General features: G+C 40.7%; 1 protein-coding gene across 2 annotated transcripts in view; it reads right to left on the bottom strand.

The window, feature by feature from the left end:
- Positions 1-14,340, bottom strand: part of Fam169a (family with sequence similarity 169 member A) — a 57,884-nt gene that overhangs the window by 27,304 nt on the left and 16,240 nt on the right. For both annotated transcript variants that reach the window (XM_057789490.1, XM_057789489.1), the window contains exons 2-4: positions 4,193-4,327; positions 2,421-2,520; positions 1,929-2,014 (exon numbers count right to left, since the gene is read on the bottom strand). In XM_057789490.1, the coding sequence (XP_057645473.1) occupies positions 1,929-2,014; positions 2,421-2,520; positions 4,193-4,324 (318 nt within the window). In that variant the 5' untranslated portion in view covers positions 4,325-4,327. The remainder of the gene's footprint in view (positions 1-1,928; positions 2,015-2,420; positions 2,521-4,192; positions 4,328-14,340) is intronic.

Below are 14,340 nucleotides of genomic sequence, written 5' to 3' on the forward strand. Positions count from 1 at the left end.
ACATACATATTACCTTACATATATTCCTATTTAAATTTATTTGTCCCTACTTATTTTTTGGAGACTGTCTCAATGAAGTCAAGGGTGATCCTGAACTTACTTGAATTCCTAATCCTCCTGTGTTCCACCTCCCAGGTCCTGGGATGTATAGTCATGGCACCACACCCAGTTTATGCAATGCTGGGATCAAACCCAGAGCTTCACGTATACTAGACAAGCCTTCTACCAACTGACATACATCCTCAGTGTGGTGCTTTGAATGGGAAATATCCCTATAGGCTCAGGTATTTAAACACTTGGATCCCAGTTGTTGGAGCTGCTTGGGGAATTTACGTGGTGCAGCCTTGCTGGGAAAGGACATCACTAGTGATGGACTTTGAGATAATGTAGCCTTGCCCTACTCCCAGTTGCTCTCCGCTTTGCTGCCTGCAGTTCAGGGTGTGATTTCTCAGTCTCCTCCCCCAGCACCATGCATGCTTGTTGTCATGCATCCCTGTCATGATGGACTCTTATTTCTTTTGGACCTGTAAGCCCAAATAAACTCTTCCTTCTGTAAACTGCCTTGGTCAGGGTATTTTATCACAGAAAAATGGCTAATGTACCCAGGTTCCATCTTTGTTTCTGGATTCTGCTTTTCACAGATTAGTTCCTTCATTCAGCACACTGAAAATGATAAGTATGCCATCCATGAACTGGTAGTGTGATGATCAGGACAAAAAAGGGGGGAAAGTCTTGTAGCATGAGCCTGGGGACCTCTGCCTATATAACTAAACCTAACTTTGAGACACAGGGCTGTAATCTTTATCATATCTATTTAATTTTACCCCAACAAATAAAACAGAGGAAAAGGTCTGTAACAATAATGTCCCTTGCTCAAGATCATGTTTATAAACAAGCTATTCCCTCCTGAGAATTTACCATTTTTCCTTACTAGCCAGAATCTGATAGACCACCTTGTCTTCCTGCCCTACCCCTACTGACTTCTCACTTCAGAGGTGACACTGTCAGATGGACGGACACTGAGCTGAAGGTGTCGTCAGTCTTACGTCATCCTCCTTTCCCAGTCCACACACGGAGGCTTTAGTTTCTTCCCCTGAGTAGGAGAGGAAGAGACATCTACTTATCCTGTCCTTCTCTATCCTTTAGCCCTCCTGTGGATGTCTGCCATACCTCAGTTATATTTCAATTCCATAGGATATTTACTTTCTTTATGTACACTTTCACTGTCAGAGCTGACAAGTTACACTCTTGCATGGCTCCCTACACCTATTTTATGACTTCATACATGCTTAAAATCCCTTCTTCGTCTAGAGTAGTTCAAGACTAGGCTGTACTGCAAAGACTGGCAGACATCCAGACTGCATTCTCCCAGTTTCCGTGGGATGGACTTCTTACTCTGCAATCTAAAGGCATATTCAAGTATAAATACAATTTCCAGAAGAAATAATGTTTGGTATATTACTCTCCTAAAACTTCTTTTTATGAATAAATAGAATATACAGAAGGATGAACCCTTATATATTTCTTTCCTAAAATTCCTTTCCTTTGAGTTGGATGTGTCTCTCAGCGTTCCAAACTCAGAGTAAGAAATGATATCAGGAACTACAACACAGCCTATGTGAGATATCAAATCTGACGGCCTTAGTCCTTCCAAATGGAGTGCTTCAACTGCAACCACACAAACCCTAGGCTCCCCTCCCCCGAACAGAGGGTCAGAAGCTTCAGGAGAGCAAGGCCAGGCAGGCAGCCTCAGTAGCTAACCCAGGGGCTCATTCTCACCCACTTCTCAGAAAAGGCAGGGTCGTATAAACGAGGTCCCCGTTTTACCATAAGAAACCCCAGTTCAGTGTTACTGGGTTATATGAAAATGTCAACAACTTTTAAGACCATCACTTTATAGGACTCACTGAAGGACATGAACTGATTACCTGCTTTAGCCCCTCTCTCGAAGGTGCAGATGTTCTCACAATATCATCAATGGCCCACCACTGGTCAACAAGGTAAAGTGCCACAGCTAAAACAGAAAAATGACCATGAACACTTAAGTCTAAAGGGTCAACAAGACAATACTGCTACTTACTAAGGATTACATACACACCTGAAATACACCTATTCTTGCTTGCTTTCCTTTTCTGCCATATTGAGAATCAGAACCAATACCCCTCAAATCCAGGTAAGTGCTCTCTCTACTACTCAGCTACGCCCTCTCCTCCCAGATCCTGAACTCATAATTTACACTTACTTTTATTTTACTTCATTCATTAAATGTTTAACTACAAGCAATTAAGAACTGCACTTTTCTAAAACTAAAATTTGGAAAAAAAAATTTTACAACAAATTATTTTATGTAGTTTCTCAGTAAATTCCTAACAGTTTGAATTCAAGATCCTCAATTTATAAAAATGAAGCAAAGAAGAGACCTGTGAGTGAATCCTCAGGTGCAAAGAGAGCAAGAATTTTCTGGGCCTGATTGCCACCATAAAGAGGCACAAAGCCCACATTTGACAGGCTAATAGGAATCTGAAATAAAAGATGGTTCAAGATTAGTGGAGAATTTAATAAAAATACATGACAAAAATACCAAAGGACTCGCCAGAACTTAAGCTTTTCTCAAGTGTATTCTATAACACAGCTTCACTGCACACAAGATAACATCCCTAGTCTCTCCTAAAGAGAACAAAAACAAACAAGCAACAGTAAAAGAGAGGCTTCTCTTCTGCAAAAATTTTCTTGTGGAAAAATAAAAATTTGCTTCTATAAACATTCCTAGAGGCCAGCCATGCTCCTGAGGAGAAGCAAATGTCACTGAAAACCAACTACAGTTTATTATCACCAGATTTCATGAGAGGGACATACTTCATTTCCTAGTAAAAGGATCAGTTAAGTAGACTGATGCTTCAGCGAGATACGTACAATACTTGAACAAAGCTCTGTTTCCACTGACCTAGCATTACTTTTCCAGAGTCAGTCAATTTAAAGAATGAAAAATACTGGTGCCAGCTGGGCGGTGGTGGTACACACCTTTAACCCCAGCACTCCACTCAGGAGGCAGAGGCAGCACTCCACTCAGGAGGCAGAGGCAGGGGGATCTCTGTGACTTCAAGGCCAGCCTGGTCTACAAGATCTAGTTCCAGGACAGCTAGGGCTATTACACAGAGAAACACTGTCTCTAATAACAAACAAAAATGCTTGTGCTGGAGAAATTGTTAGAAATTCTTTACATGAGGGCAAGTGAGATGGCTCAGGGGGTAAAGGAACTTGCTTCTATGTTTCATCACCAAGTCCCACATGGTAGGAAAAAAGAACTAAAACCTGCCCTCTAATTCCACACATGCCTCCCCATACAATAAAAAAATTTAGATCTTAAATACTCCCAGAAGCAAGTTCTGAGACCTAGAGATATTAAAAAATCTAGTCATTTCAGTTCGTAGTGGAATTTAAATGACTCCAAGTCTCAAAATAACACATCTTCTTGATCAAAATCACAAAATTTTCAAAGGTAAGAAAAGATTCATGATACAAAAATGTAATTTTGAGCCTTACTGTTTTTTTTTTATTAAAAGGAAGTTCTAAATTCAAAATTCCAAATCTAAAATAAATTTAAGTGATACTACTTTGACAGTGTCTTGTCCTAACAAAAGCGGTGAGTGCCTTACCTTTAAAACTAAAGGCAAAAAAACAAACCCCAAGTAATCACCTGTGTGTATCTTGACAGACAGGCTGGGAGGCGGCTCAGTGGGAAAAGCACTCGCTCCCTCAGCAAGAGCACCTGAGCTCGCTCACCTAGTAACCACATACCATTCCCCTTGTGTCCGGCACGGAGGTGGATGGGGCACAGAAGGATCCTGAAAAAGCTCACTGGCTAGCAAGTCTAATTGAAATGGCAAGCTTCAGGTTTGGTCAAAAACCCTGTCTCAAGGGAATAAAGTATAAAGCAGTAGTCTTTTGGCCTCTGTTTGCACGCACATGCACGTACTTTACACACACCAAAAACCCTGATCTGCCACTCAATTTGTTAATATTGATTAATCACTATTAGCACATTTTACTGGTAAATTTCTGGTAAATATTTCAAAATTGAATGACTTTTTTACACTAATATTTTTTAAAAAGATAATGGTTTTGTACATAAACTGCACTGAAAGGGTAGTTGTTTTTTTTTTTTAAAAAAAATCATTGCAGAATGCCTTACCGTAATATTGAGAATAGAAAACCACTCTGGATTTTCAGGGTCTGCACACCTTAAGCTGGAGAGATAGTCCTCAGCAGAATTTTCCAGTTCCTCATGTGTGCAGTTATCCAGCAAATCTACTGGGAAGGCCATCCTCTAACATGGAACAACACATTTAGAATGAATGCCATCTTTTCTTACTCCAAAAAATTAATTAATTAATTAAAAATAAAACTACTGTAATGTAACACCCCTATTTTAATGTACGGAGACTTCTATACTTCTGCTCCATTATGTCTAGACAGATAGCTTGAGTCTGTTCATTTAGGCATACAAACATCAAAAACTTTCTAGCATTATTCATCCATATTAAAAACAGGCAATAAGACCAGACATAGTGGCTGACACCAGTAATCAAGCATTCTGGAGACTAAGGTAGGAGATTTGGTTAGTTTGCGGATATCCTGGACTACACACAGAGTTCCAGGCCAGCCCAGGCTACTGTGTAAGACCTTCTCTCAAAATAACAACAACAACAAAAAAATTAGCAATGAAACAGGAATTCATGGGTATTTCTTTAAATGTTTATATAGTTATAAGACATGCACATATGCTCATACACATAAAAATGTATGCATAAATACACACTTTACATACCCTCAACATAAAAGTCACTATAAAAGGACATGGGGTTGGGGCTGGAGAGATGGCTCAGTAATTAAGAATACTTGTTGCTCGCCGGGCGGTGGTGGCACACGCCTTTAATCCCAGCACTCAGGAGGCAGAGGCAGGCGGATCTCTGTGAGTTCGAGACCAGCCTGGTCTACAAGAACTAGTTCCAGGACAGGCTCCAAAACCACAGAGAAACCCTGTCTCGGAAAAAAAAAAAATACTTGTTGCTCTTGCAGAGGACCCAGAGGACCTAGGTTCAGTTTTCCATCACCCACATGATTGATAGCTCACAACCATTCATACCCAGTCCCAGGGGATCCAATACCCTCTTTGACCTCCATCAGCAGCAAGTACACATGCGGTACACATATATACATACTTGCAGATAAAATACCTACACACATGAAAAATAATCTCATTTTTTTAAAAAGCAAGGGAACTTTCTGGAATGACACAAATCTTCCACAACTAAATGCTAGGTCCATAGTATGATACATATTTTTAAATCAAGTTAAATATGTAAAAATCAAACCAAAGAAATAAAAATGTAAATTCAGTCCAGCTAATAAACGTTACAAACCTGCTTTAAAAAAAGAAATCACTATACAGCCTGGGTGGTGGTGTAAGACTTTAAGACAATTCTGACGCCATTTTGACAATTCTGAATCCTCTCAGCCTCCGTGCCATAGTGCTTCCCCTCCTCCCCTGGGAACCAAGGACCTAACAGCTACACTCGCATGTACTCAGTTCCTGAACAATTACCCATATACGTATGTTTTGGTTCAGTCCCCTAGGAAACGGGGTCAAAATGACCTCTTACCTCACCTGATCTGGCAACAGCTCTCCAGTCAATTATTGGTAATAGCCCTTTCGAATAAGCCAATCAAAATAGCCAAAGAACAACCCCCCTTGCTTCTGTGGCCCCTTTAAAAGTAGACTATACCAGCTATTTGGGGTCCCTCGGCTTCCCGAATGCTGGGGGACCCTGTCATGACAGAATTAATAAAATCCTCATGCTTTTGCATCGGCTGTGGTGTGTGAGGTGGTCTCTGGGGGCAACTCCTCCTCGGTGTTTGGACGCTAGAGTCCAACAGTGGTGCACACCTTTAGTCCCAGTACTCAGGAGACAGAGGCAGGCCGATCTCTGTAAGTTCCAGACCAGCCTGGTCTACAGAGCAAGTTCTAAGACAGCCAGAGCTGTTATATAGAGAAACCCTGTCTTGAAAAACATTTTTTAAAAATCACTATGTATGCACACACACAGAGGAAAACACAAACCACTATATTATATACACTTACAACGTGTGAATTTTGTGGTATATGAGATACATCTGATATATAAATGTCTGTAGAGAAAATGAAAAACAAACAAAAACCAGCCTAATCTTCACTTTGTTCCTTTAGAGCCAGGCATGATGGTGCACACCTTTAATCCCAGCACTTAGGAGGCAGAAACAGGCAGATTTCTGTGAGTTACAGGCAAGCCTGGTTTACATAGTGATTTCCAGGCACAAAAAGAAAGAAAAACAAAACAGACCATAAATACAACAGCTATAAAAAATTGTTTTAAAATTAAAACCAGAAAAGACAATCTTATTTACAATATCAAAATTAAGCTTAAATTTATCAACAATATAAGGGTTCTCCCCAAATGGCTTAATATAATGCAATACGACTGAAAATACCTTTGTCTTTTTCCCTTGAATCTACTTGATTACTGTTAATATAAAAGAGCAACAAGCAACATAGATAGGAAAACCCTTAAAAGTCAGAAATAAAAACACTTCCGTAATTGTAACATGACGCAGTCACAAAAATGAATGAACAGAACAAGATACAAAAATTCATCTAAGAGCCTTGAAAACTGAGTAGATAACATACTTCCATCTGTGAGAAAAAGGATTAAATAAAACATTAGTTTTGCTGACTTTTTTTGGTTTTTCGAGACAGGGTTTCTCTGTGGTTTTGGAGCCTGTCCTGGAACTAGCTCTTGTAGACCAGGCAGGTCTCGAACTCACAGAGATCCGCCTGCCTCTGCCTCCCAAGTGCTGGGATTAAAGGGTTTTGCTGACTTTTTAACTTAGAATTTAATCTTTCAGGATATTCTCTATTAAAACTCCACTCTACACGGCTTCTGTTGAGGAACAACTGCTTCTGTATCCACCAGTTAAAATGCTCTGGGTTTTGTTTTGCTGTATGGAAGGCTACCATATACAACTTACTTACTCTATTGCTGAAGGACAGCTCAGCTAATTTCAGTATTTAGCAACACTGAATAAGCCCACTGAGAAGGCCTATGGACTCTTTGATTACACATGCCCTCCTTTGTTAGGTCTACACAGGTATGTTCATTTATCTCACTAAAACCAGGAGACAAGCAGATCATATATCCTGATATGATACACAATTGGTCTAGTCAACGGTTATTTATTGATTAATGATTAACAAAGTATATGGCTGGGCAGTTGTGGCACACGCCTTTAATCCCAGCACTCGGGAGGCAGAGGCAGGAGGATCTCTGTGAGTTCAAGGCCAGCCTGATCTACAAGAGCTAGTTCCAGGACAGGCTCCAAAGCTACAGAGAAACCCTGTCTTGAAAAACCAAAACCAAAACCAAAAAAAAAAAAAAAAAAAAAAAGTATATGAAAAGTCAAACGTACACAATCCACAAAATTCAAAGTAAGAGTTTCCTCAATAAACTTGAGATAGGGAGTTTACAATTTTATTGTTGTCACTATGTCTCTGGCTGACCAAACCTTTCCTGGTGCCTGGAATGCAGTCCTTGCTATCCCTATCCTCCTCTCAATGTCTGAAACAGTTCCCTCCTTTGTACTGAGGTTTCCTCTGAGACAGACAAAGCTGACTGTTGGCTCGAGGTTCTGGTTCTTTATCACAATGTTAAAATCCTTGTGCACTCTTCCCATGTGTTGTATCTCAGTCTTCTCGATGTTTACTTTCACACTAAGGTTTTCCTAAGGTTTTCACTGACTCTGCCACTCTATTTACCACAGTTGCAGCTAATTTGGACTTTCAGCAAGTAGTGCTATATCGTTGGTGAAACGCAAGCTATTGGTTTGTACACCACCTATCTGCAGGCTTATTATCTCCTCGTCCTCCAGGGCTGTTGCTATTAATTCCAGGAACAGATTAAAGAGTGATGGTGAGAGGACGCATCCCTGCAACTCTCCTATGATTGTCTTAAACTCAGCACTTAGTTCTTCACAGACTTTGACTGGTGCAAAGGTATCCCTATAGGCATTTTCTAGTATTCTTATGATTTTCTCTGGGTACCTGTAGAACCATATTATTTCTCAACAACAACAAAATTCCAAGTATATAAGACACTTGTCTTGAGCTGCCTTCTTTACTACTCTGAAACCTGGACAATGAAACACTTCTCAGAACAGCGGCTGAATGTGTTTGGGATGACTCAAATGTCTCAGGAGGGTTCTAGGCATCACACAAAGAGATAGGCTGTGCAACGATGACATTAGGAAACATCTCCATCTACAGAAGGAAGTAAACTACAGGATTCGGCAACGGTAATTGAGAAACTTCAGCCACGTTATGAGAATAAATGACGGCAAATCCCCAAAGACAGCACTGCTCGGTGGAGGGCACAGGATAGGGTGAGGAGGGAGGCCCAAAACAACGCTTGGCAGATGGCATAGGAAGACTGTGAACCTTGGGTATGGCAATAACACAAGCATCTGGGACTGCTCGGGACAGGAACAGCTGGAGAACCGCCATAAATGGGCTGCCCATGTGTGCTTAATCATTGCCTGGGCATAGATGATGATGGCGTTTACAGGGAAAAAAGTAGGAAGTAACATAAATCCAAAGAAACTTAAGAGACATACCAATCCTATGTATTCTGGGTTTTTGTTGTTGTGGCTTGTTTCTTGCTTTTTCAAGACAGGGTTTCTCTGTGTAACAGTCCTCGCTGTCCTAGAACTAGCTTTTGTAGACCAGGTTGGCCTTGAATTCACAAGAGATCTGCCTGCCTCTGCCTCTGCCTTTCAAGAGCTGGGATTAGAGGCTTCCTATGTATTCTCAAGGAGATCCTGATCAGTGTACTCTTGAAAAATGACATGATAAAAAGTTCAAGAAAAATAAAATCGTAGGGGGCTGGAGAGATGGCTCAGTGGTTGTTAAGAGCACTGACTGCTCTTCCAGAGGACCTGGGTTGAATTCCCAGCACCTACACGGCAGCTCACTGTCTGTAACTCTAGTTCCAGGGGATCTACCACCCTCACACATATATATAGGTAAAACAATGTACATAAGATAGTTAAAAAATTGTGGGGCTCCAGCAACAGCTCAGCGTTCTTCCAGGGGATCCAGATCAACTCCCAGCACTCACAAGGTGGCTCACAACCTACTGTAAGCCCAGTTCCAGGGGATCTGACACCTCTTCCAGCCCTTACAACCACCAGACAGGCAGTGAACAGCTACACATACAAAGCACTCACATATTTTTTAATTAGGTAAAATGCTAACCTGTAATAACTACTGAGCTACCAGTTTTCAGAGAGTAAGAACAAAGCTAGGATATACTGTCCTGCTCCAAGAGTTCCCCGATTCATACACTTTAGTTTGTAAATTTAGTGTATGTGTCCATGCCATGGCTTACAAGTAGAGGTGAGAGGACAATCTGTAGGGAGTCAGCTTTTCCTTCCGCCATCTGAATGCTGGGGACTGTGGCACAAATTCTAATTTGTCTTAATAATAAAAACCCAGAGTCAGATATGGGGTAAATGCTGAAAGATCAGAGAAGTAAAGGAGCCAGCCACTAGAGAGACTTTTACCTCTGCCGATTCCTCAGACCGAATGGGGCAAGATCCTGTGGAGACTAGACGAATCCTCACACTGAACCCTCAGACTGAATACTGAGCTCATGTCTCCTCCTGCCTTATATTCCTCTCTGCTCAGCCATCTCTCTTCCTGTCTCCACCTCCCTCGTGCTGGGATTAAAGACCTGAGCCGCCACCACCTGGCTCCGTTTCTCTCTGAGACTGGATCAATCTAGTGTAGCCCAGGGTGATCTTGAACTCACAGAGATCTGTGAACTCTGCTTGGATAGGAGAGGTATTTCCAGAGGGTTTGAAAAAAAATCAAAAGTTGAAATATCAAAAGTCAAGTGTTTCAGTCCCTAAAAAGGGATGGTAAATAGGGCATTCCTAGAAACAATGTTTTTTTTTTCCTAAGCATAATCCAAACAGAACGCATCTCCCTTCTGAATTACATAGAAGGTGTGGCAAGGGCAGGCATCAGACTAATGAATGTAGATAACAATGGGCAGTTAAAGAAACCCTTGCCATCAGAAACCGCTGTGAGGGGCCTCTGGTAGGCTATCTTGTCAAATTCAGTTCAGTTGTTTCCTGTCACAGTGGAGGAAACTCCTTCCCAGAGCTATTCAAGAACTTAATGCCTATTATAAAAAACCATACTGCTCTGGATGATACAACAGCTTTAGAAAATAAAACAAAGCCGGGCGGTGGTGGCGCACGCCTTTAATCCCAGCACTTGGGAGGCAGAGGCAGGTGGATCTCTGTGAGTTCGAGACCAGCCTGGTCTACAAGAGCTAGTTCCAGGACAGGCTCCAAAACCACAGAGAAACCCTGTCTCGAAAAACCAAAAAAAAGAAAATAAAACAAAAATTTCAGGAGAAACCATAAATCAAAATTGATAAAGGTTAGATTTGAACAAGAGAACGAACTCTTGATTAGAAGAGGAGATAGTTAACAAAACAGTGTGACTATTCAATCCAAATTAACTTTTAAAACTAACAAGTACTTTCATTTGATCAGATAACTTATCTAAAGGGAAATTCCCCAATGTTACAAGGGAGAGGGCCCCTTGTTTGTCATGGTCGCCTGGCTAGCTTACACCTGAAATAACCACACAGAAACTGTATTAATTAAAACACAGCTTGGTGATTAGCTCTAACTTCTTCTTGGCTAACTCTTACATATTAGTTTAACCCATCTCCATTAATCTGTGTATCACCACATGCCTGTAGCTTAACAGAGATCTTAACCGGAGTCCATCTCAGGCAGAAGATCCATGGCTTCTTCTCACTCTGCCCTTCTTCCCAGAATGAGTTCTGTCTTCTCCACCTACCTAAGTTCTGCCCTATCAGGCTCAAAGCAGTTTCTTTATTCATTAACCAATGAAAGCAACACCCCAAATTTAGAATTGAGGAAGGGTTTTGCTTTTGTCTTTTCAGGAGAAGAAAGGCATCCAACTAAGTAACTGGACAAATGAGACATATGAAGAACAAGGACAAATCATTCCAAAAAAAAAAAAAAAGTCCCAAGAAAAAGAGTAAATTGGCCTATTGATATATCACATTTTCATAAGTCTTCCCAAATATTTGTTTCTGTTTTTCTCTTCAGACATATAATACAAATGGTCTTTTTTGCAGATACAGGACCCAGCCATGACAAGCTTACTAGAGGCCTGAATCTCAGTAGTTTACCCTAACACAATACCTGGTTCCAAGAAAGACCACAGACTGAGATGACCCAGGCACCATACAGGAACACATCACCCCCTTCTATGATATAAAAGTTCAGAGTTTAGCATTTAATAGAGTTCTGATAAGCTGGTAGAACAATGACTACTTACTGCTTAGTCACAAGCTTAGGATTCTGGATTTATCTTGGTTGCCATCTATATATAAACTTAAAGCTGCTTCTCATCAGGCCAAAGATATCTCTGTCCAGTCTATACCTGGCTCTTAGGACAGAAGAACAATGTACATGCTTCTAACCCAAGTCTACAGTTTCTGCTAGTCCACCCCTGCTGTTTTACAGACACCCATTACCTGCTTTTTTCTGCTATGTGGATTTCAGTACAGATTGGTGATACTATTATCAAACACTTTTATGTCCTTTTGTAAAATAAAAATTTATATAGGCAAAAAAAAAAAGGAAGAAAGGAAAGGAAACCCTGGACCCACTTCTCACAGGACAAAAGGAGTCCAGATAAGCACAGCCTAAGTTTCCCCACCTGTCTATTTCTAAGGATGATATTTTTCTCTCCCTGGTCTTGGGACTCCTCCCCTTCCTGAAAGCTTCATATGTAGTTATTTTCCTCTAAGTTCATAAACTTTAACTTCTGTTCCTAGTTTAAACTTGTCTCAACAAGTTTCTTGAGCAGACACATTCAAGCAGCAGCTGCTGACTACAACTTCCTCCAAATGACTGAGGGCCCTGGACTTGCTGAAAGCTGGTGTGGGCAAGTCCAGTCTGTGTAAATGCTCCCTGTCTCTTCAGCGCAGCCATCGAACCAGCTGCTGCTGGTAAATGCCCTGCTGCCTAGATTCCCTCCTTACCTTTGACAGCCTTTTAGCCTTCTGGGGATCTGGTAACAATGTCAGCTTGAAATAGTTACAGAAAAGAACACACTGTCCCATGCTTCCTGCCCAAAATAGGTTGAAATACTGAGACAAGGGGAACTCCCTAGCATGGGGGACAAAATGGCTACCTATAATGCCCATCGACAAATCAGGAAAATAGGCCCAGAGTTGTTAATTAATGGACTTATCAACTAAAATGGTTCTACAGTAAGACAAGACACTTTGGTTCTTTATGCAGAACCATACAGGACATTCAGGATTACAATTACGATTCGGTTGTACTCAAAGATCAGAGCTACAGGGGCTGCTGGGAGAGGATGGCCACTGCCCTAGAAAATCTGTTAGCTAAGAGTTCTTAGATCCCAATACTATCCCCTGAAGCCCCTCAACAAGCAGGACCCACGATTGGGGCCTGTCATGGGTTCCTATGAAGGGAAGGAATACAGGACCCAGGCAGGACAAGGCTTAATAGAAGCCTGACTCTCAGTAGTTTACCCTAAGACAATACCTGGTTCCAAGAAAGACTACAAACTGAAACCACCCAGGGACAGCAGACCTGCTCCAGTTAAAAATTAAAGCTGGCTTTGGAGTTGGAGTGTGGTTCTCTCCATCTCTAAACCCAAGTATGCTTGTTAAAGGAAAATTCAAAATCTCTTGTCTCATGTCAGAAGAGCCACTTGATATGGAACAGAAGAAAAGCAAAAATTAAGGACTATTTTATTGCCACTAATCTCATAATCTTTTAGTTTTATATTGACTCTTCAACAGCTTTTCTTAAGGTATAAATTTATAATATTAACATATTTATATTCTAAAGTTTTTGTCATGATATTTATGGTCATAGAGTACTAACTAATTCTAGAAAAAGGTTTCATCTACCTTTCTGTACATGATTTCGGGTCTGAGTTTCTATTAGTTTTCTGCAGTGAACCATGACCATGCCTAACAGCGACCTTTGAAGTCTCCAAAAGGAGGATGGAGGCCCACAACAACCATTCCTCCAGGACTATAACACCACTTAAAGATCAGCTTTGAACTACAAATTGCTCAGAACAATTTTGAGGTGGCTAGCTGAGATGATCCAGCCACAGACTACTCCACCCAGGGAAAGCCCTGCACTTTCCCATTGTACAGAAACTAGACAACAAATGATACAGCTACATCTCCCAGGACTTGACAATTAACCCAATTTTTCTTTTCAGGATTCCCTAAAGATGCCATCACCCCCAAACAGCAGGAAGTAATTTTAAGAATATGACACTCACATTCCCAAGAGATGGGGTAGGTGATTTTTGGTTGTTCAATGGGTTATGGATACTTGTCAATTTTAGGATGGTTGGGAATGTTCAGGAAAAAGGTTAAACAAAGGAGATTAGATTCAGGGTTCTTATTTTGAAAAGAAAAAAAGGGGATATAGATATGATAGTATAAAAGGGATGGTTATTGAATCTACTACTTGTTTTACATATTTTACATTATTTTTCGTGTATTGATACAAATTTGAAATTCATTTTGTTAGAACCTACTGTACATACATTTCTAATCTTGTTCAAGGTACTGTACCTATACAGCTCATTTAACAATGTAAATTTCTAGTCCTTGAAAATTATTATCACCAACTGATTAGGATATAAAGCCATGCAAGTTAATCATTGCAATCAAACTTGTAGTCATACTAGATAGGTTTTCAAGGTCAAAGAGAGATTTTAGCTAGACAGATCATCTTCAAACACTTCAGGGACCTACAGTATAGGCGTTTAAGATGTTTTAGTAACATAGGTTCTTTTTTTTCCCCCCCGATAATGAGACATGTCTGCTCCTGGCAGCACGAATCTACTTCAGAGAAGAAAATGGGTACTGAAAAAAAAGCCACATGGACTTGACTTTATTTGTGGCAAAAGTAAGTCCCTGGGCAAGAAAGTACTCTTGCCTGGACTACTGAAAGCATGCTGTCCAAACTGGACGAGCAGGACACAAAAGAGACTGACTGCCAAACCTTGCCAAGGTAAGGTGGGACAGTCCTTAAAAAAAAAAAAAAAAAAAGACAAAAAACCCTGCTTCTTAGAAAAATCTGTCAGATATTTTAGGCCTGTAGGCTGAAGACAGATGCCCCAACATTAAAGAGGAACCTTGG

Source organism: Chionomys nivalis, chromosome 15, assembly GCF_950005125.1.
Source record: "Chionomys nivalis chromosome 15, mChiNiv1.1, whole genome shotgun sequence".
NCBI classification, from domain to species: Eukaryota; Metazoa; Chordata; class Mammalia; order Rodentia; family Cricetidae; genus Chionomys; species Chionomys nivalis.